This window comes from Alligator sinensis, unplaced genomic scaffold, assembly GCF_000455745.1.
Source record: "Alligator sinensis unplaced genomic scaffold, ASM45574v1 scaffold225_1, whole genome shotgun sequence".
NCBI classification, from domain to species: domain Eukaryota; kingdom Metazoa; phylum Chordata; order Crocodylia; family Alligatoridae; genus Alligator; species Alligator sinensis.
The window spans coordinates 648,106-670,582 of NW_005842180.1; the positions used below are offsets into that span (position 1 = coordinate 648,106).

Sequence of the window (22,477 nt, forward strand, 5' to 3'; positions counted from 1 at the left end):
AATAGCAAAGTCTTTCTAAATTAAAGGATCTGGTGAGGAGTTGCATGGTTGGTTGATCTTTTGAAAAAGCATGTGAGCAAAGGGTGAAAACTTAGCCTTTTGTGTCAGATTTTATGTTAGAAACCTAGAAAGAGATTACAGTCTAATGTCATTTCTATGGTGTCATGTGCCAAAGTCTGTTATTGCAGTTACCAGTAACAACCACTACAGTCAAGGTTGCTAATTAGAGTTCATTATGATCCCATTTTTGCAAAATTTCACAAAAGCTGAAGCTTTTCATGGCTAGTGTATGTCCAAGGATGATATTTTTAAAATATAGGGTTTTTTTATTTACTAAAAGATGAAAGCTGTATTTTTTCCATTGTGATTCTTTCAGGGGATAACTAATTTAACAGAACCTTTCAATCTGACATTATAGATGGATCTGGTAGGAATTATTATAATTAAGTTTGTTTGACCTTTTGTCATATGTTAGCTATTCCAGCTGAAATTTTCTCTGTTTGTTTGTAGGCCTTATAATACATTTTAAAAAAAGAAAAGTTTCAATAAAAGAAAAATTCTTTTAAATTTGGAGGAAAAAATAGTTGCTTTTGCAAATATGTGGTATACCCTGTCATCCCTACAATTTTATTAAATGCTAAGAAACCAGGAACTTAAAATTTGGCAGACTTATGATCTGGGATCCTTTTTGCTGTCCCAGATAAAATTTTGCCAGATATAGATTTTAATAAGCTTCAGAAAATCATGATAGGCTTGCACATGCATAATAAAATTTGTTACAAGCTTGTTGATAAAAACTTCCAAATATATTGACTCCACTGTGTACTTCAGCTCTACAGAGCTGTATTCTCAGCAGCTGTTGTGTGTTTGCATCTAACCTCCCACTAAATCTCTTGTATCTTAAAGGCAGAGCCAGGAATTGACAAAGAAGAGTTAGGGTATCCATAGAGAAAGGTGTACTGCAACAGAAGTCAGGAGGAGATAACCTTGAGTTTTAGTTTTGTAATCCCTCACAAAACTGGGAGGGATTGCAAACACTTTGGAGGACAGGATTATGATACAAGAGGATCTTGATAAATTGAAGAACTGAACTGTAGATAAATGGAAGATGCTAAGTCATCGCTGGCAATCAGTCAGTTTGAGCATGGTCTCTGCCATGGCTCACTGTTGGGTCTTGAGAGAGGCTGTAGACTGGGATTCCTCTCCTTCTCCTTCCTTCACTCCATCTTTTCTGCTTCAAGGGAAAGAAAGATGCCTTACCTTGAAATGGCTGCCCCTTGGTTGAGGTTCTAGTGCCATTGAAATTGGTTAGCAGCCAGCTTCTCCCAGCTCTCGATGTTGCTTGGCATCTGTTTTTTTAAGGTAAAAAGTAAGGTGTTACACCTGAGGAAGAAAAAACAAATGAAAAATAAAGGTTACTGGTTATGGATTAGCACTGCCATGAAGGATTGGGGGTAAAATGGATCAGGGGCTCAGCATGAGTCAGCAATGTTATGCAATCAGGAAAAAAAAGAAATGCAATTTTGTGTTCTATGAACAAAAATATGATATGGGAGACGTACAGTGCTATGCAAGGCACTGGTATGTGTGCTTGTCCCTCTGCTCTACCCATGCCAAGTTAAGATGTTCTTGGTGTTTTGGAGTGTTGTGCCTCTGTGTGACAGAGTTGTTTGTTCAGTTTTAAGAATAGGTTAAACGAGCACTTTTCTAGGATTCCTTACATAGGGATGATCCTTGCCTTGAGCAGGAGATTGGACTAGGTGACCTCATGAGGGCTCTTCTGTCCCTGCTTCAGTGATTCTTTGATGATGCTAGTTGTTCAGTAGACCTCACTACCACTCTACTAGTTGTTCAGTAGACCTCATCTGGGATGTTATATGAATTTTGGTGCACCACATTTTAAGAAAGATGTAAGAGCAGGGGTGCTCAAACTCTAGCCTGTGGGCCAAATGCATGCATCTGGCCTGTGGGTCCTTCTATGGGTTGGGAAATTTGGTGGCAGGGAGCAGTTTCTTTTAATACTGTCCCATCCCCACTACAGATTCCTACACCTCCTTCTCCCCGTGTGGCTGAGTCAAGGCTGGGCCACACCCCCTTCTCCCTGCATGGCTTGAATTGGGACCAGGCTGCTCCCCCTTCTCCCTGTGCTGCTGAATCGAGGCCAGGCTACTTTCCACCCCACTCTGCATGACCAAATGGGATTCTGCTGTGCCTGCACCAGGGTGCTGAATTGGGCCAACTGGCTGGATCAGGCTCAGGGACAGACTGGACACTGCCCATCCAGCCTGCTAGAGAAAAAGTTTGAGCACCACGGATATAGAGGAACTGAAGTCTGTCCACTGCTCAGCCCAGCCCTGACTGTAACAGAGCAGGGTGGCACATGATGCAGCCATCTCTCTTCAGGCTTTCAGCAGCGGCTGGCAGACCAGCGAGCTGGATAGGATCAGTTGGTGGACTGGATATTGTCCACCTCTGCTGTAGAGGATAATAACCTCTTGATGCCACCACTTTTATTTATTTGATTTATATGACACCCTTTCCAACAAAGCTCTTTACTTAAATGTATACTTAGGATTTAAAGGTGTGGACACACAAGTTCCTTTGAGTAAGCTGGGGCATGAACTTAGAATCATTGTCAGCAATTCCATGATTCTAGGGTGATCTCTACCATGGCTCATTGATAGGTAGTTAGAATCGTAAGTTTGAAAGGGATTTCGAGGGCATCTGGTCCAACCTCTGCAGCACAAATGCAGGGATGCTCTTCCTAAGAAATCCCCATCAAGTGTTTATCCAGCCTCCTCTTGAAAGCCTCCAGTGAAGAAGGTTCCACAACTTCCCTGGGCAGTCATCACTGCCTCATTGTTTTAATGGTAAGAAAGTTTTTACTGAGATCTTTAAATCTTCTTTACTGACATTTAAAACCACTGTTTTGTGCCCTGCTGTCTGTAACACAGGAGGCCTCTTCTTTATGACAATCTTTTGGATATTTGAAAATTGCTATCAAGTCCCCTCCCCCTCAATCACCTTTTCTCCAAATTAAACATTCCTAGCACTCTCAGCCTCTCCTCATATGTGCTTTCTGCCCCCTTTATCATTTTTGGCTTTTGCCTCTGAACCCTCTCGGCATCTCCATGTCCTTTTTATAATATGGAGCTCAGAACTGCAAAAAGGACTCTAGCTGAGGCTCAGCTGTGTCAAGTAGTGTTGGTGTCACTTCTCATGTCTTACACCCAATGCTGCTTCACTTTTTTTTGCCAGTGCTTCACATAGCTGACTCATATTGAGTCTGTGACCTAATAAAACCCCCAAATCCTTCTCAGCAATGCTGCTAATCTGTCTGTTATCTCCCATGCTACATTTGTGCATTTGGTTATTTCTCCCTAAGTGTGCAGTACCTTCTATTTGTGCACATTGAACTTTATTCTTTTGTCTCTAGCACAGCTCTATAATCTATCAAGATCCTTTTGAATTCTACTCCTGTCCTCCAGAGTGTTTCGAGTCCTTCCAGATTTCATGTTGTCTGCAGACTGGATTGGGAGGTTCTTTATTCCAGCATTTAAAACATTAATAAACATGTTAAACAGCACCAGACCCAGGACAGATCCCCTGTGGAACCCTTCTGACATTGATCCATTTATAATTAACCTGTTCTTGCAGTTACTGTGTTAATTATGTAACCACCTAATAGTATATCTCGCCCACATTTCTCCAGTTTACTTATGAGAATGTCATGTGGGACTATATCAAAAGCCTTACCAAAGATCATGTATACTGTGTCCACTGCATTCTCTTCATCTACCTAATTACCATATTTATTCAAATATAAGATGACCCCCAAATATTAGGCTACCTCCCAGTAATTAGATTATATATATATATATGTGGAAAATTTATAAATGTATTATATTTTCCCAGGTATAGAATCTAAGTATTGGAGGGTGGTCTTGAATCCCCCCACCATTGCTACAGTAGGTAAAGCAGTGGGTGGGGGGGTGTCATATGACCCTTTTTCCCTCTGCCCTTCCCACTTCTTTCCTCTGCACCCTTCCCGCCCACCTGCCACCTGCATCCTCCCACCCCCAGTTACCCCCAATCTCTGCCTCTTCCCCTGTCCCCCACCTTATTGTCAGATGCTGCTGCTCCAGCCTGGAGCACAGCAGGTGGAACTCAGCCCTTGCCTGGCCTTGTACCAGTGTCAGTACTGCTGATTGGCCAGGCAGGCAATGCAGCAATGTGAACACTGCTGATTAGCCAGGCAGGGGAAGGATTTTTCATGTGCTTCCTGACCAGGAGAGACCCCAACCTGAACCGGAGCTGAGCTGCGCCTGACAATAAGGGGAAGGGTGGATAGGGGGTCAGAAGCTGCAGAGAGGAAGTAGAGGGGGAGGCAGGAGGCTGCTGTGAGTCATTGGCTCTGACCTACCTTGTATGCAAGTAAATGTGGTAGTTACTTTCTCAAAGGTGATTGACTTAATTTGACATGATTTGTTCTTGCAGTGCATCAGCTGTTGCACAGTAACTGCCAGTGTGCTGCCACTACCCACACTAGAACATGCAAGAACAGGTACACTGGCAGCAGCTGGGGCATTATATATATATATATATATATACACACACAATACTGAACGTTATTGAGCAGATATAATTCTCTCCGTATCATTACTAAGCAGCTTTATTTTAACGATCTGACTTCTTGGTAAATGTGGAGAAAAAAATCAACCTGTCATTAACTCTAACACAGAAGAAAATCGACCAACCATACAGTCCCTCAGATAACAAAATAGTACCTACATCCACTAGCAGAGTCTTCAGTCAAGTTATAAGAAAGTCATAATTCATTGACAGTATACTGATGACTGGAAGGAATAAAGTTGCAGTATGAGGCTGTGTGTGTGTGTGTGTGTGTGTGTGTGTGTGTGTGTGTACCTGTGGAGGCAGCCTACCAGCACCTTCAGTGCAATGTTATCTAAGGGCTCTGTCACACATTACATTTAGAATGTGTTAACTGCACTTAAAATACTAGTGTCTGACCGTTCAAGCAGTAAAACACAAGCTAAATGCCATTGTAGTATAGCAGAGTTAGGACATTTTTGGTGAGGAGTATCTCCAAATAGTGTATTACCTGATGTGTTGAGCTAATGTCCAACTGCTCCATGGAGATAATGTGATCAAGAGACTGATCCTAGCCCCAGCACTGCACCATAGTTTTGAATGACTCTTGTACTGTGTGGGGGTTGGGAGCAATATACAGCTGATTGTCAGTCCAAACTCCTGCAGCACACCAGTCATCAAGGGCTCCAGCACTTAGAATGCATTTTATTTAGATTGTCATAAGCATTACTGCAGGATGGTTCAGAAGTCTTTCTAACTTGTAGTAAAGCTTACTATGATCTAAATCAGTGGTTGTCAACCAGGGGTACTTAAAAGGGTTGTGCAGAACAGGGTATGCAGAACAGAACAGATGTGGCTGATAAATGCCGCACGCATGCACACAGTCAAAGCACAGCACACGGGTGGCTAGGAGCACAGCCCGGCCACGTGGAGAGCAACCAGGTTCAGCTGGTAACTCTGTGAGGGAAGGGGTGTGGAGGGGGGAGCAGATTGAGGTCCTAGTGGTGTGGGAGGCTGGGGCAGGGCGTGGGACTGAGCCATATGTGTGGAGCGGGGCGGGGGCAACAGCAGCTCCCACCACCATGCACACCCCCAGGAGGGCATGGGGGGTGCATGCCCCTAGAACTGCATGTGGGAGAAGGGTAGGCTGGGACTGGGGCTGGAGCAGCACCAGGCTCTTTCTGGCAGGAGGACTGGGCCGGGCTGTGCTTGGGGCAGGTGATGGTAGCACTGGGAGGGGGGGTTGGAGGGGCTACGGCAAATTCTGACATGGCTGCAGCGCCCCCCTCCCCACCCCCGTGTAGCCCTGCTCCCATAGGTCTCCTGTGGTGATGGAAGGAGTGGGGCTGGGGCAGGCACTGCACAGCTGAAGCAGGGCACAGGATGGAGCTGCAAGCAGCTTGTCTGGGGGGCATCCGGCACAGGGAGGGGGTGGCAGCTCCCACCACTGCATGCACCCCAGGAAGGCACAGGGGGCGTGCTGCCGGATTTGTGTGCGGGGCAAGGGCAAGTTGCGGGTTGCTGCAGGCTGGGGTCAGGGCAGCACCAGGCTGTTCCTGGTGGGGGTGTTGGGCCAGGCTGTACTGGGAGCAGGGGCTGGGGCTACTGAGAATTCTGGAGTAGCTACAGCCCCTCCCATAGTCCTACTCCAAGCATTACTGCCACCTGCCGCAAGCGCAGCCCAGCCTGGCACAGTGCCAGGAAGAGCCCGATGCCACCCCAGCCTGCCCTGCCCCCCCGTGCACAGATCCACGGGTACGTGCCCCCATGCCCTCCCAGGGTGTGTGCAGCAGTGGGAGCCTCCCACACCCCCCGGATGAGCTGCTTGCAGCTCTGTACCACACTCCACCCAGCTGTGCAGCGCCTGTCCCAGCCCCACTCTCTCCTTCACCATGGGGGCCTATGGGAGTAGGGCTATGGGGGGTGGGAGGGGGCTGCAGCCACTCCAGAATTTGCCATAGCCTCCCCAACCCCCCTCTCCCAGTGCCACCGCCACCCGCCCCCTAGTGCAGCCCGGCCTAGCCCTCACCGGAGCCCTTGTCAAGAAGAAAGTGCACTAAAGTACTAGTGCTGAGGCAGTGAATTCTACTCCCTGCTCCTCCACAAAGCAATGCTAATGTTTATGCACTTCACACAGCTCATGAGCCAAGGTCTCATTCTGTTAAGTCACGGGATGACTTTCACCCTGATAAATTCATTGAAAAAACAACAAGCCAGTCTGTGAAAATGCAAATGTGTGGAAGTTTGGAAGACAATGGGTAGAGATAGGAGGGGAGTGGGGATAAGGGAGGGAAATGTGGGAAGGAATGCAAGTGGTCAGCTGGAGGCAAGCTACCTGCGGTATCAGATGTCAGGCAGGCTGTAATGTCATAAATCCAATATCTGTATTAAGTCCATGACCTTTTTATGGCCCACCTGAAAGAAGAATTCCTCAAGAACTGCACCATCAAACCCAGGCTACACCTGAGATAGATAGATGATATCTTCATAATTTGAACTGAAAACCTGCAGTGTCTGATTGATTTCCATCACACATTCAGCAGTCATCACCCCTCCATCAGACTCTCTCTTGAATACTCCAGCACCAACATTTCCTTTTTGGACACCACGATCAGTAGCCAGAATGGTAAAATACAAACCACCATATGCAAGAAACCCAGGGACCAACATACATATCTACGCAGAACCAGCAACCACCCTAAACACACCAAAAAGCTGTAATTTACAGCCAGGCTCTCCGATACCACCGAATTTGTACTGAGGAGAATACCTGTGATCTTCACCTCCCAAATCTCAAAAGGGCTTTTTCCCAACAAGGACACTCCCCCAGAAAGAGAGACTGCACTTTTGAAAGAGCCACCTGGATACCATGCGAAGAATTGCTGCAGTACAAAAAGAAAATCCTCACTAAATGCACACCATTAATTATGACATCCCAACCTTCCCTGGAACCTATTTGGAAAATCCTCAAAAAGTGGCAGCCCATACTAGAATAAGACCCAGTTCTTAAAGAGATCTTTTCAGAACCACCCATCCTAGCCTTTAAGCAAGCACCGAGTCTTGCTAACCTCATCACCAGAAACAAACTTCCTGTGACCCAAACCACACCAAATAAATCCAGGCCATGTCAGGACAAAAAATGTAAAACCTGCCTGTGCCTGTCTCTGTTCGATGATCCGCTCCCGCACCGCCTTGGCGCAGATGCCTGGTCTTGTGCGCAACTCCGGAGGGGTCCTCAATCACTTCCAGAGAAGCCCCCAAACTCGCCTGCCACAACTTCAGATGGATCTTCTATGAAGGGGGTCCCTGTTGAGGATGCCTCCAGAGTTGTCACATCCCTTGGTGGATGTATACGGGGCTCCACCTCCCCTATACCCCAGCCATACGCCAACCTTTGAGACGAGCCTCAGGATCTTTTGCGGCTAACCCTTAGATGGTGTCTTCCTCGGTTCCTACGCTTCCTCCTTTGCGGACGGACGCCTTGGGCTCCAACTAGACCCAGAGGGTCTAAGGGCACTCTGCCTTTGGGGTTGTCCCCTCTGATGCCCTGAGCATCCTACGACAGATGCCACCGGTCATCGCCGCATTCACACGTCGTTTTTTGTCTTCAGTTGGGGCTTCTAGTCCCCCAAAACCCAGCAAGGTGTGCTGAGTTAACCTTCTCTAGGCAGGGAACAAAAATAGAACAGACAAAGGAAAAACAAAAAGACCCACACCAACAAAACTACACACTTCAGGAGCGACCTGAAGCGAAGAAGGAGTAAAAGGTCAGAGGAGGAAAAGAAAAGTAAAGGAAAAAAGGAGGGGCAACCGTGGAGCTGTGGGCCCTCCATTCCCCTCGCACCAAGTGCCCCTAAACTAGCACGTCCCCTGGGTTGGGACCCGCACTTTCACCCCAGCCGGGGTTTTCTTTGTCTCCTCCTGGATCCGCCTCTGGTCCAGTGTCTCAATGCTGGCCGCCACTGGTAGGAGCTCCTCAGGCAGCTCTTGCTGCTGGCCTCTCTGCTGATTCCTCTGATCCCTGCCGGTCATCCCCGGTGTGGGGATCTCCCGCAGCCCCTGCTGCCGCCGCTGCTTTTCTGCACGCTGGCTACTCGGCTTCCTGCTGCAGCTGGATGCCCCTGGCACAGCAGTCCTCCACCCTTTCTCCCACTCCCGGCGTCTCTTTTCCCACGCTCTCGGGGCCAGCTTTTATCTTCGCCGGGCAGCATCTGTTGCTGACGTCACCTGCCCCAGCTGCAGATGGGCGCAGCTGATGAACCGCGTGGGCGTCTCTCTCCGGCGTCCTGAAAGTGGTGAGTTTTTTCTTTTTTTTTGCCCTGGGTTTCTCTGTGGGCATGGTTTCCAGCTTGCCCATGCTTACGTCCCCATGACACTGCCAATATATCTCCACCAGCCCTACAATAACTACACCCCACAACAGAACCATCACCGTTCCTGGATCTTATACCTGTACCTCCAGAAATGTAATATATTTCATCCAATGCACCAGATGCCCTGAAAATATGGAAAATATGTAGGAGAAACCAAACAGCAACTGCATACCAGAATGAATGCACACCAAAAATACATCAAAGACAAAAGTATCTAATTAAATGCCCACTTCTCACAAGGCAGTCACTCCCTCTCTGATCTCTCAGTTCTAATCTTCAGTAGGAATCTACAAAACACCTTTCGTAGACGAGCCTGTGAACTTCACTTCATAAATCTATTGGATACAAAATATCTTGGACTTAATATAGACATTGGATTTATGACACATTACAACCTGCCTGACATCTGATACCCCAGGTAACCTGCCTCCAGCTGACCACTTGCATTCCTTCCTACATTTCCCTCTCTTCTCCCCCCTCACCTCCTTATCTCTACCCATTGTCTTCCAAACTTCCACGCATTTGCATTTTCACAGTCCTTTGTGGGTGGTTTGTGCCCAAAAACTTGCAAAGAACTTTTTTCCAACTATTTAGTTGGTCTAATAAAAGATATCACATCTATCCAAAGAACCTTGCCTGGCTATGTCTTTAAATCAACATGGCTATGATCCAACAACCCTTGAAAAACCAAATTAATGGGATAATGTCACAGATAAATTAATTGAGAGTTTGGACACGGTTACTTCAAACACAACACAGGCAAGAATGAGAGGCCTCTATTATATTAGAGTCTCGGCTCATCTACTTTGATCACGCTGTCTCTCAAAAAAGCATTCCAAAGGTGTTTCTGTGACTCACAGTAATACAGTGTGTGGCTATGTGCTCTCCTCTAGTAGCTACATGACATACAGGGGTTTGAGATTCTACGGCAGGTTTCATGCTAAGATACCTGATTATGTGGGTCAAGTGGGTAGAGACTCATGCTTTTATATCCAGAGTTCCTGCATACAACTGCCAGAGGTGATGCAAAGAACATGTATTGTTAATTTGGTTATGCTGTTTGTAACTAATAAATCACAGGCATTCAAAATAGAAGTGATCTTTACTGAGAGGTCTAGCCTGGGGTACTATACAATGTGGGCCTGTTCTACAGAAAAGCTGTAAATGAAGAATTAAAATATGTGTAGAGAGGGCAGCAAATATGTGAAAACGTCTCCTAACATTTTGCATAAGATCAGATAGACTGTGTTATAGTATTGGTAGGGAAATGGTAGGATCCAGTGGACTGGAGGGTAGTTTAGCTGCAGGAAGGAGGGGAAATGGTTTGGATCATATAGTGCAATATTGATAGGTGTAATAGCGTCAAAGCATCACATTGAAGCTCAGTATCAAGAATAAGACTGTAGGAACAATCCTACATTTACACTTCATACAGCTTTTTGATAACTTTGTTAATAGCTGTATTTAGGAGCTCTGATTTTGATGAGGATCATCTCATGATCGCTCTAAGTGGTCATGACAAAAATGTCATTTTCATTGAGTTATGTGGAGAATTTTACTTCCATTAGGAGCTGTAACATCTGTTTCTACCCAGCTTGCAATATCACTTGCATTCATTTTGATAGACAGTGATTAATTTGGGGATGAACGTATTGTTTGTTTAATTTACAGTATGATTGATACTCACCCTCTTCATATTACTGTTTAAATGTGGAGAGATTCCTTTAGTATGGTATAGATATGCTCTGGGTATATCCATTCTGTCCACCCAGAAAGAGCTTGTGTTTGATTGGGAAGCTTAATAATTTAACTGTTCTAGCATTTGCCTCCAGTAAATGTGTAGATCATGTGACATTGCAGAGGAGACAGTTGTTTGCTCCAATTCTGTTATATTTCAGATAGTGATGTGAGCACAGCCGGTGGAGGATGGTGTTACTGTGTCTCACAGCAAATCCTTTGTCTTGCAACGCGATAATCCTCAGAGGACATGCTTCACTTTCATCTTGCAATTTTGCTAAGACAGTCAGTCTCAGCTGTTAATTATTAAGGCTAGAGGTTATGAAATACAAAGTACAGCTCACTGGTTTTGTGAAGCTACAACACTGATGCATTCACAGCTCCAGAAGCTTTGAATGATAAAGTATACTCCATTTCTACGTATAATGCTTTAAACTCCTACATTAACAGAGAGCACCTCAAGGGAAGCACGATGCAGGCTCTCATGAAACAGAGAGGCAGAATGAAGGTCAAGGAGCAGCAGAAATCAGCATGGCAACTACTGGTAATGGTCAGGTAAAGCAAGTGTTTTATCAATAACATGTTTTAAAAACAAAAATGTTTGGTGCTGCTGTCAGTATGATTGGGAATTTCTGCTGCAGATATTGAATTGTGCTTGAACAGGTTTTTTCAGATGTATGAATTCTGAAAAGGCTGGCATTTTTCTCCCCCCTCCTCTTCCCCCATTGGAAGGGAATAAAAATCAGAAAGGATATTTTAATTAAACGGAATTAAAATTTTCCATTATACAAGGTACTGTTTTCCTTTTTTTAAACTTAGTGGGGTTAATATTTAAGGGAGGATAAGTGAATATTTTCGGTAAAAAAAAATTTATCTTGTGTTATTCATGTTCAAGGTTATGATTACTGATGGACATTTTTCTCAAAGATTTCAGCTCAGAAATGGTCACTGAAATGCTATAACTTACAAACTTGTCATTTGATCTTTTTTTTTTACATCAAATAACTTCTATTTCTCAGTGAAATGCTATCTTACATAAATGTTTGAAACCAAAAATCTCATCATTCAGAGATATTTCCCGCCTGTATGCTGAAGGGTGGTATAGATGTTTTTTTCCATGTTTGTCTAATGCTATTAGTGAAATGTGTTAGCTGGGTAAATTATGAAACTACAGTAATTTCGTCCTTACCTGCCTTTTTTAACGTATTAAAATTAGGGATTTTTTAAACTAAATAATTTATATCTTGGCTTACTTTGCCATGCCGTGATGTTCACTTGTTTCATAATCTCAAAGTGTGGCTCATATTTTCATAGTATTCATTCAGGTTTTCATAATGTTACTAATTTGAGATCACAATTCATATATAAGCTTGTTTCTTTTTCTTACTTTCTGCCTGAATTGAAGGAAATATTTGAGTCCTTTTTAAAGTCTCTTAAGTACACAAGTATTTTTTGTTATGTCTCTCATACTTAATTTGAGACATAGTCCTTTATTTGCTATTAAACATTTAATCACAGTTTGGAATCCAGTTTTCTTTGCTGTATCTGAGCAGTTGCCTGGAGCCTCTGCTGCAACCCTGATAACAGCATTAGTCCGAAGGGAAAAAATAGTTCAGTGATGCTTTTGGACTAAAAGCATAATGTGTTTAAATAATTGATGCATTCTGGCCACATGTTCATCTTTCTTGTATGAAAGGGGTTATTTTGGACAAGGGAGATTTGGGGGAGGGGAGAAGTATTTTTCCCCTGTTGCTTGATGGCTGGGTGCCTCAGCTTGTGTTCTGTGAGACATCTGGGGATTATATACTTTCAGTGCAAGGCCAGGGACAGGAGGCTTAATGGATTGGACACTAATATTTATTTCTGGGAACCCAGCTCCATCCACCTTGTATCATTGAGCAATGAGCATTAAATAGAGTGAAAAAAAAATGACCTAATAATTTTGGGCTAGCCAATTTTGCAGTCAGATGAGCAATGTTAATTGAAGATTTGCCCACAGGGGACAGTATTTTTCAGGACCCAGTTATGTTCTCTTCTGCATCATGTCACACATTCTACTCTGCTCCATTATATTTACTGTATTGGTGGTGAAATGAAATGTACTAAAGTCTTTATTTTGCAAGTTGTCTAGAATATTACAATGAATGTCACTGCTTCTTTTATGCACTGTGTTGCAAAACTAGGGGGTAACAACCCCAAAACAGGCAAGGGAAATAAATCTAGCAACAGATGAGGTAAGCACAAGAGGATGAAGGACAATATAAGAGTGGAAAGAAAAAGGAGAAATGTGTAAAAGTGGGATTGAATACTGCTGGGGTTCAAGTATGGCAGCACTATCCAACTTCTAAGTGCCTGGAGGCTGCACGTGGCACAGATGCTTCCCTCTGCTGCTCTGTGCAGCCGCCTGGGCCCCTTTCCCCACCCACTGCTGCACCATGTTGGCATGATTTTCCTGCCCTTCCTCCCCTGCTGCAACACGCATCCTGCTGTTCCCCCCCTACCCTTGCACAGCCTGGACTCACCCTCAGCTCCCCACATTGTGCCATACTGCCCCAACCCCTGGGACAAGGGCTGGAAGTGGCAACCACAGGAGGGAAGGGAAGCAGCAGAGACTGGCTGCTATTGTAGCTGGAGCAATTGGGGTAGCAGCAGCTGGGCGAGTAGAACAGTCCTGAAATAGGCTTGGGGGGTGTGGGGCATATGGATTGGTGAAAGGAAAAGCATGAGAGTTAAAAGTCTGGCCACTTACCAGTTTCTCAGATGAATTGCTACGTATTTTGAGTATTAGTTATTTCAGCCTAGTCTTCAGCGGACTGGTAATAAAAGATGATTACATTTGATTTGGACCTCTTGGTCATGTTAGAGTCAAAAGGCCAAACAATTCAGTATGTTAACTAACCTTAAACTCTAAAGCAAAGAGTCTCTTTAGATCAAGTTGATTTAATTATTGGAGCAGATTGGAACTATATTTGTCTCCACCCTACTGCACTTTGATATCTAGTGTCTCCAACATTTCGGGTAACATATATACTATAGCTAATCAGCAGTGTAAAATTTTGGGCACGTTTTAAGTTAAAAAACCAAAAAAAATATTCATTGTGTAGCCCTAGCTGGCAACATGTTCCCTATATATTTACCACCTTAGGTCATTAAAATCAAAAGAATTTATAAAGCCCAATATACTTTTCATTATTTATGAACTTTAACTTTCTGAATTTCTCTCAGCTTGGACAATGAAAATAAGGGCTACATGGGAAAGTTAAACTGCTCTAAGGTAATGTGTGAGTTTAAATTGTTGCAACTACACCCATATAACTCTCTACGTGTGCACTTATTCTGGAAAACAAGGGTCTGCCTAGAGAGTTATAGAGGTAAAACTGTGGTGGTTTAACTATACCTGTATAATTACTTTAGTAAATGGACTTTTTCTGTCCAGCCTAGCCCTCAGTAAAACCATTTCATCTTTTATTTGTAAGTCCATTCCACATTCACAGTGGTGAAGTGTTGATATCATAATGCCCAATATATAAGCATGCAGAAGTATATTTTGATCTGTGCCTTGTTGTATTAAATATCTTAGATACATTCACTTGTTTGTTAAGAAGTATAGACAACACAAAAATAATGTGTTTCTTCTATCCTAGTTTTAAGTACCACTTTTAATTATATAGTAATACTTTCCAATAAAAATTGTTACATTAATAGTCGCTATAGGTCAGGGGTCAGAAACGTTGCGAGGATCGGAGGCAGTGTATGACACAAAATGAACTCAATATCCAGAGCCACAGTGCAAACCATATCTGCACGTATAACACGCCGCAGTTTTGGAGCCTGTGAATCACCCGATGGGATAAACTCATGATTTATGTTTGAGGAGTCATACTTGCAATTGCAAGTTGCTTTTTTCCCCCCATTTTTTGGCACTTTCTTGGCATTGTACATCCTCTGCACAGTTCTCCTTTCTGTGTGGGTGGGGTTTGCAGCCAGCCAGCTGGCAGTGAGGCCAGGGGCGTTTGCAGCCGGCCAGGAGCAGAGGAGTTTGCAGTCTCCCCGCTACCAGCCGGAATGCCCAGCTGGCTGCAAACTCCTACTCCTTTCCCTCTATCCCTCCCCCAGCTGGCTACAAACTCTTCCACCCCCCCTTCCCACTCCCGTGACACACTCCATTGCCCTACCAGTCTGAGTTCACAAGCCGCACTTGGTTTGATATAGAAACGACTAGCCACAGTTACCGTGGTCCAATTTCAAAAGCAAAAGACACAGTCATTGGCCAAGTGAGGATATTCTTGCCCAGCCAGTCAGCATGCGTGAGCGTGGCCTGGGCATAGAACTGTTGCTAGCAGTGGTTAAAGCTCGTGCCACAACCCAGCAGCCAATCCTTTGCAGCCTGGTACCGGGCCATGGCCCGGTGGTTGGGAACCTCTGTTCCAGTCAGTCCATCTGTTCTAAAGTAGAAGCAACCCAGACAGATGCTTGCTTAATCTGCTCTTAAAACCTTTAATGACAAAGGTTCCAGAGCCTTCCTGGGTTCCCTGCTCCAGTGCTTAACTATCCTTGTAGTTAGATTATCATTAAGGAAAACTTTCTAAATCTCCCTTGCTGTATATTAAGCTGATTACTTCTTATTCTACCGTTGGTGGACATAGAGAACTCTATCCTCTTTATATTACTCTTCTATATATTTGAAGGCTATTACCATGTACACCTCAGATGGCTCTAGACTAGTCTAAATAAACCCAGTTTTTTTAACCTTGCTTTGTGGGTCATCTTTTCTAAACCTTTTGCCATTTTTTGTTGCTATATGTTGCCTTGATGGATTCCAAGACAAGTTAGAAGGATGGAGAAGGAAGTGAAGGAAGTAGTAATAATGGTAGTAGAGAAGCATCTTGGAAGCTTTTGTTAGAGAGACTGGGCAAGCAGTAGACAATTTAATCTTATAACTGTTGGAGCAGGGGTTGTCAACTGGGGGCACTTGAGAAGGCCCTAGGGAGTACGTGTGGGCAGGCAGGGATGGAGCACTGCCACACACCTCCTACCCGGCCAGATGTGGGGGGCAGGGCTGCCACTGCTCCACATCTGGGTGTGTGCTACCCCAGCCCCCCCTCTCCCCCTGCTCCATGTCCAGCCACCAGGGGTACACTGCTTTATGTATGGCTGCCAGGCATACACTGATCCAAAAAGGTTGAAAACCCCTGTATTGGAGGTTTGTTTTTTTTTTGGCTGCTTGATTGAAGGTTTAGAGGACGAAGTGCATGATTCTGACTGCATCATCCCATCTTCACCTTTGCTATTAATGGGTGTCCCGTCCCCGTCCCGTCCCCCCGCCCCCCGGCCTATAACTGCTGAAAGGTTAGCTTTGAAAGTTCTTTAGAAATCTCTTGTCTTCCCTTTTTTTTTTTTCTGCTACTGTGGGAGAAACTCATTTAGTACTGGGGCTCAGGCTGTAGCTCATCAGTCAGACTTGTCTGCTTCTGGCACTTGGCTCAATTGCAAGGCAGAAGGTAGTGTATCTCAGCATTGCTGCTTTCAGATAATCCAAAAAAAATGGAACCTTCTGTTAAGTGAAGGAATAAGAAAGACATCTATCAGAGGTAGGCAGCAGAAAACAAAAAAAGAACAAGAAAGCTAATATTTTATAACTGGCCAAGGAGGAAAAAACAGAAGGAAAAAGGACTGGAAAGAAACAAATAAATTTGACAACAACACCAGACAAAAAGTAAAATAATGACAGCTTTGTCAAGTTGTAAATCCAAAAGAGTATCTGTCCATGTAACTGTTTCTAGTGAGACTCCAAAAAAATGAGTTTGAAAGCACTGGTTAATGTCTTTGTTCTTTCACTGGAAAAAACAGAACTTTAGCCCCTAGAGACTTCCCTTGCTGAAAATCACAAGTTTCTTGATGCGTAGAATCTCCCTCCTTGTTAACTGATGCAGAACCAGTTGTATTCTGAAGCAGTTGAGTTTTTTGCCCTTGGGGTTGTGAGAAGCAGACTCTGAGAAGTAGGTCTCCTGAAATTTTGAAAAATTCTTCTGGACACAAGGAGGGTTCTGCGTTATTGATGCAGGACTCCTACTTACTCTATGGAAGGTAGCCTGAAATCTGTGTTGGTTTATTTTCCTTGACCCTTGCTTCTGTATGCTGTCCAGTTTATAGTTCAGTTTTCTTTGGGTGAATGTAGTTATTATAAAGCCCAGTAACAGAATGAATTGCATAGGGATGTAGAGCTATTTGGAGAGGCAGTTTGGGGATAAACGGATAATAAAAGCCAGTTTCATGAGGGTTTTCTTAATCATACCTTCCAAAGTATGCTGTGGTTGATGCATTTTAACTAAAATATATGGTAACAATATATGGTTGTAAATTAATTAAATGGTCAAATTCTGGAACTTAAAGAATTAATGGTTGGTTCTTTAGTGAAAATTTTGTGGATCCTTCCTAATTGTTGTTTAAACTTGTAGGGTTCAGCAGCTTGTAGGTGTCAGCAGCTCGAATGGACCATGAGACAGCCAGTGTGATGAGCTCTAGTAGTAACTATTCTGTTCCTCGAAGACTGACAAGTCATCTGGGTACCAAGGTAACCGAAGATTACAAACCACAGGTCGCTAACACTACATTTTTACTAATACAATAACCTCATTGTTTCTACTAGTAGTACTAATATTAGTTAAATGATCTTTCATGCATACTAATTCCATGGAATTTTTATCCTTTAAAATATATTTTTCAGGTTTTAAATTGTCCACAAAAATCCTTCAAATTTGTGGGGAAATTTTTGAATTATCACTGGTAGAGTTACTATAATTAGGAAAATTTAATTGATTGCAGTAAGTTGTTTGAGCATCTAAAATTCTTGAAGTTGGATGAACCAATATATAAATTAACCTGTGTTAAAGGTTTGTTCTTTGTACAGAATTGAATTCTTCAAATAGATGTTATTACTGAGAAACTTCTAAAGTTATCTGAACCACTGATGCTGCTAAATCAACATTCAAGATTACTAATAAAACTGTAAAAGAAACAGTCTTCTTAAGGAGACATGAAAGGAAACTGAGATTCTAGCATATAAAATGGCCTAATGATACTTGTGATAATTTTTAACGAGAAAGACGGGTTAAAGTAAACCTCATTCTATGTCTGAAGTATATATCCAATACACATTTTGTTTTGGTAGCAATTATTTAGAATTCATCAATGCAGAATGGGTTTTTATGCACTACTGTGCAGAAGCCTGTTTTCTTTATTAAATAATAATGATTTAAATGCGCAAAAAATATTATTTATGATTAATCACATAATTTGTGGACAGAAGGACAAAAGGAGTGGTAAAGGTATTGATTACAACAGCCACTTCACTAACAAAAAAAAAAGAGAGAGAGGGCAGTGTCTATAGAAGATCTAGAGACCCTTTGAAACCTTCCCTTGTCCTTTATAGGCAAAAACTGCTTCCATGTCAGCAGGACTAAAATTAGTAGTTTAGCAATGTGGAAGCCTGAAGTTTAGTAGTCACCACAAAATAACTCAAACAAATAACATTTTAGCTATATAGTAGAGGACAGTGGATGCTAACTTCTGATTCCCGCTACCTTTTGGAGAGTATTCTTCATAATTCGAACATGTATATCCTGGGACTTGCTATTTACCTTGATGGCCACCCCACTCTGTCCCAGAAATTCTTGATTTTGAGTTTACTTAGCATATTAAGACCATGAATATCAAGTAAAATATTATTGTTGAAATCCTTTAAGCCCAGTGACCCCACCTATATTTGTGTAATGTACCTAGATTCTCTTGTTCATATTATAATTTATCAGGGACCTCTACTCAAATAATAATAGAGGAGACAGACTCTTGATTGTGATACAGTATTTTCAAAGGAAATAGTTTCAAAAATAGGATTTTTAGCTGTCAAAAACCCTTTCCCTCTAATGTCACAATACACAGTTGACTGCTGATAAAGTGCAAAACAGCTTGTAAAAGCACAGGAATTCAGTCAAGTAATATACATCTTTTCAGGCTTGTATTCTATGTGGTTGATTCTTGAAAAAAAAAATTTTTTTTTAAATCTCCCATTTTTGGTTGATTTTTCTCAAAATCTGTTTGTAATATGTGGAGCTGAATATGGGGGACCTTATTTCAAAAGAACTGTACAATGCACAGATGCTAGTGAATTCTATACAAGTAACTTGTACTGTGCTATCTACTAATTAAACTAGAGCAAGTGAAGGAGAGGGTAGTGTACAACAGTGAATGTGTTTGAGTATGGGTGATGAAAAGCAAAGATGGTGGTGCCAGGTTGTACTGAGCTATAAAATCAAGGGAAATTTGAAATGTTAAGGCATGAGAAGAGGAGAAAGTGGAGAATAAAAGGGAGAAAATATACACATTTATCGAGGTTTTCTTGGGGTGGGGAGGGGTTAGGGTTTGTTTTGCTTTAAAATTATGTTCCTGTAGTCTAGGAAGTAAAAATTACCACTCACTGTTGTACCTCTCACTAGCTTGGAGACTCATTTAGCTGATGCCCAAGATCTTCTTCACAACTGCTCTCCATTCCAGGACAAGTAGCTACACCCACACATCTAAATAATTGTTTTATTATAGACTCCTGTCACTGCTGGATTTAATCTCTATGATGTACATTAAAGATGCTACTTGAAGTGTCTGGCAAGAGGTATACATTAAACAGATTGAATTCACTTTAGGGAGGCTACATGTTTTGCCTCACCGGTATATTCGATTGTTCCCAGTCCAGGAATTGAAAATTCCTAATCTGCGGTTGCCTCGCATCTACCCCTGAGCTGTCTCAAAGTTGTGTCAAAGGATGTTTTAGTTTTGGTTCTACCATTTTTACATTTTAATGTTAAATAGATTGTAGATTAATAAGATACAGTTTTAAGATGTTTAAGGCTTTCACTTCTCAGTTGTGTTAAATTAGTATTATAGCTTTAGTGAAATGCATGATTTCCTGAATACGTGGTCTAGTTTAAAGTACTCTGACTCACCCAAATCTTATAGAACTCAGGGGCTGGATTTTGTCTTCAGTAGTGTTAGAAATTCTAATGTACCTCCTGGGATCCATCAGTGATTGTCTAATTATTTAGAAAAATGTAGTTGCTATTGGTGGACCTGAACAAATTTAGTATTTAGCAAATCTCATTCCTTTCTTTGTTGGTATATAAAGGATATATCATTCTACAGCAGGGGCGGGCATAGTCCAGCCCACAGTGAATGCCGTTTCTCAGCAGCCGCTGCCCACGTGGCTGGGGCCAGTTTCCATAGAGACTCCAGCCTGCTCTGTGACAGCACGGGGTGGGGTTTTCATGGAGACCGGCCCCAGCAGCACTGGCAGGGCACACAGCTGGGTGGGAAACTGCTCAGGGGCTGGGATCTTGTGGAGGTGACAGCATGGTCCAGAGCTGGGGCAGAGCCGCGATCTGCAGCCTGCACGCCACAGGCAGGGGCATACAGGCAGCATATCATGGCTCTGCTTTAGCTCTGGACTATGCTGTCTCCTCTGCAAGATCCCAGCCCTGGCTCCAGAGCAGCTCCCTGCCCTGCCACACGCCCTGCCATTGCTGCTGGGGCTGGTCTCCACAGAACCCCCAAGCCCCACACTGTCATGGTGCAGTCACTGCTGGGGTCTCCATAGAAACTGGCCCCAGCCATGCAGGCAGGAGCTGCTGGGAAATAAGAGTCCGGCTGCTGTCCAGGTCCACAATTTTGCCTACCCTTGTTCTACAGAAAGGTGTTCACTGTTGTTTCTCTGTTCAACTGGGATAGCCCACTTAGAGAAAACTGTGGGTCTTTGGTGGTTTTTGGGAGGCGCTAGTGTTTGGGGACTTTCTAATAGGATTGTGATGATATGTTGCATGTCAGATCTTTCCAGTGATTCTCAACATTTTTAAACTCAAGGCATGCCTTGTTAGCCTTGATGCACTCCTTAGAAAATACTAGCTCTTAGCTGTTGCTCGTTTTTTGACCACAGAAAGATAATAAAGCAATTCTTCTGTAGCAAAGAACTTGGAATGTTTTTAGCCCCCTGGATTCTTTATTTGAAATCTCTGTGTTGATATTGTGAATCATATATAGGTGTTTGCACAGCTAACAGTGCTATTATTGTGCAGCAATCCATGGCATCCTTAAAAGGGTCTCGTGCCACCTCAGGGTACTGCAGCATCCTAGTTGAAAATCACTGGATGGTTCTGTCAAAAGTGAAATCGAACAATTTAAGTTATGTACCAAAGCCAAAACAAATGGACAAGTCAGAGCTGCTACCAATTAACTGCTACATTATGCAACCCTCCAGAGATTCCCTCCAAAATGTAACATTTTGATGTGAAATCTGTTTTTGCTGTTCTGAATTTATTGTGTATGGAACATTATCCAATGTCTTAATCATAAAAGATCAATATTTTATATTGCCTATATTAAACAGCTGTTTTTCACTGCTTTTATTCATAATAGTGTACAACCATTTTATCCGTTAAATTTGTTATCTGTAAATAATCTGCCCCATTCAGAAAATGTGTAAAACATTTATTATAGCAACGTTGATCTGTGATTTTGAAATCTTTAGAGAAAATAAATTAAAATATATCTGTATTAAGGTTTTTACTACAACATTAATAACACAATTGTTCTCGGCCTTACAAATCTTTGTCTAGGGTAGCTATATTTAACTCACTCAGCAGCATGGTATTTGGCACTGGAGATATGTCTTTCCATAAAAATATGATTTGTGAAAATGTATATCTGTTTCAGAGATAAAATTATTAGTAAATGTATCTTGGCACTCAAACAAAAGTATTACTGGATAGCACATTTTCATTAGTGTGCTGTTTCAATCTTTTAGTACAATGAATATCTAAAACTAATCGGGGTAAAGATGAATAAAAACAGGTCAAATATTACTCACTTATTCTATCTACATTACTACCAAGTGCAGTTATGATTAATGTTGTAAACAACAAAGAACCAATAGTAGTTATGCAATCATTTCTAAGCGGTACACATTTTTCCACAATTTTTAAAGTAATTTTCTTCTTTGCTCATATAAACCACCCATCACTTCATTTTAAGTTTAATTTATTATGTGTTCTGGTTTTTTGTTGGTTTTTTTTAAATAAAAGTGTAACTGAGTTCTTTAATTATTTGGTTTACAGGTGGAAATGGTGTATTCATTGTTGTCAATGCTTGGTACTCATGATAAGGATGACATGTCACGAACTTTGCTAGCTATGTCTAGCTCCCAAGATAGCTGCATAGCCATGCGTCAGTCTGGATGTCTTCCTCTCCTCATCCAGCTTTTACATGGCAACGATAAAGACTCTGTGTTGTTAGGAAACTCCCGGGGCAGTAAGGAAGCCCGTGCCAGAGCCAGTGCAGCACTGCATAACATCATTCACTCTCAGCCTGATGATAAGCGAGGCAGACGGGAAATCCGTGTGCTCCATCTTTTGGAACAGATACGGGCTTACTGTGAAACATGTTGGGAATGGCAGGAGGCACATGAACAAGGCATGGACCAAGACAAAAATCCAAGTACGTCATCATAATGCCCAAAAAATATTAGCAGTATATTATAGAAGCATTTAACTTTTAACCTGAATTTTCAGTTATGTGTATATTGTGTTTGTACATGTAGATAGATTGTAACATATAGATTATATAGTCTTTTTCATGGTAATTTTAAAAAAACTTATAGTAATACCTGAAAACAGGATGCCATATCTGAAATGCATACTATCTATACACTCTTT

At 42.6% G+C, this 22,477-nt stretch overlaps 1 protein-coding gene across 10 annotated transcripts in view; it reads left to right on the forward strand.

Moving 5' to 3' along the window:
- APC (APC, WNT signaling pathway regulator) overlaps positions 1 to 22,477 on the forward strand; it is a 163,516-nt gene that overhangs the window by 114,660 nt on the left and 26,379 nt on the right. For 7 of the 10 annotated variants that reach the window (XM_025207076.1, XM_025207075.1, XM_025207077.1 and 4 more), the window contains 3 exons: positions 11,172 to 11,276; positions 17,197 to 17,319; positions 21,881 to 22,259. In XM_025207076.1, coding sequence (XP_025062861.1) covers positions 11,172 to 11,276; positions 17,197 to 17,319; positions 21,881 to 22,259 — 607 coding nt within the window. Of the gene's footprint in view, positions 1 to 11,171; positions 11,277 to 13,946; positions 13,996 to 17,196; positions 17,320 to 21,880; positions 22,260 to 22,477 lie in introns of all 10 variants that reach the window. The other 3 variants (XM_025207080.1, XM_025207081.1, XM_006026173.3) reach the window with 3 other exon arrangements.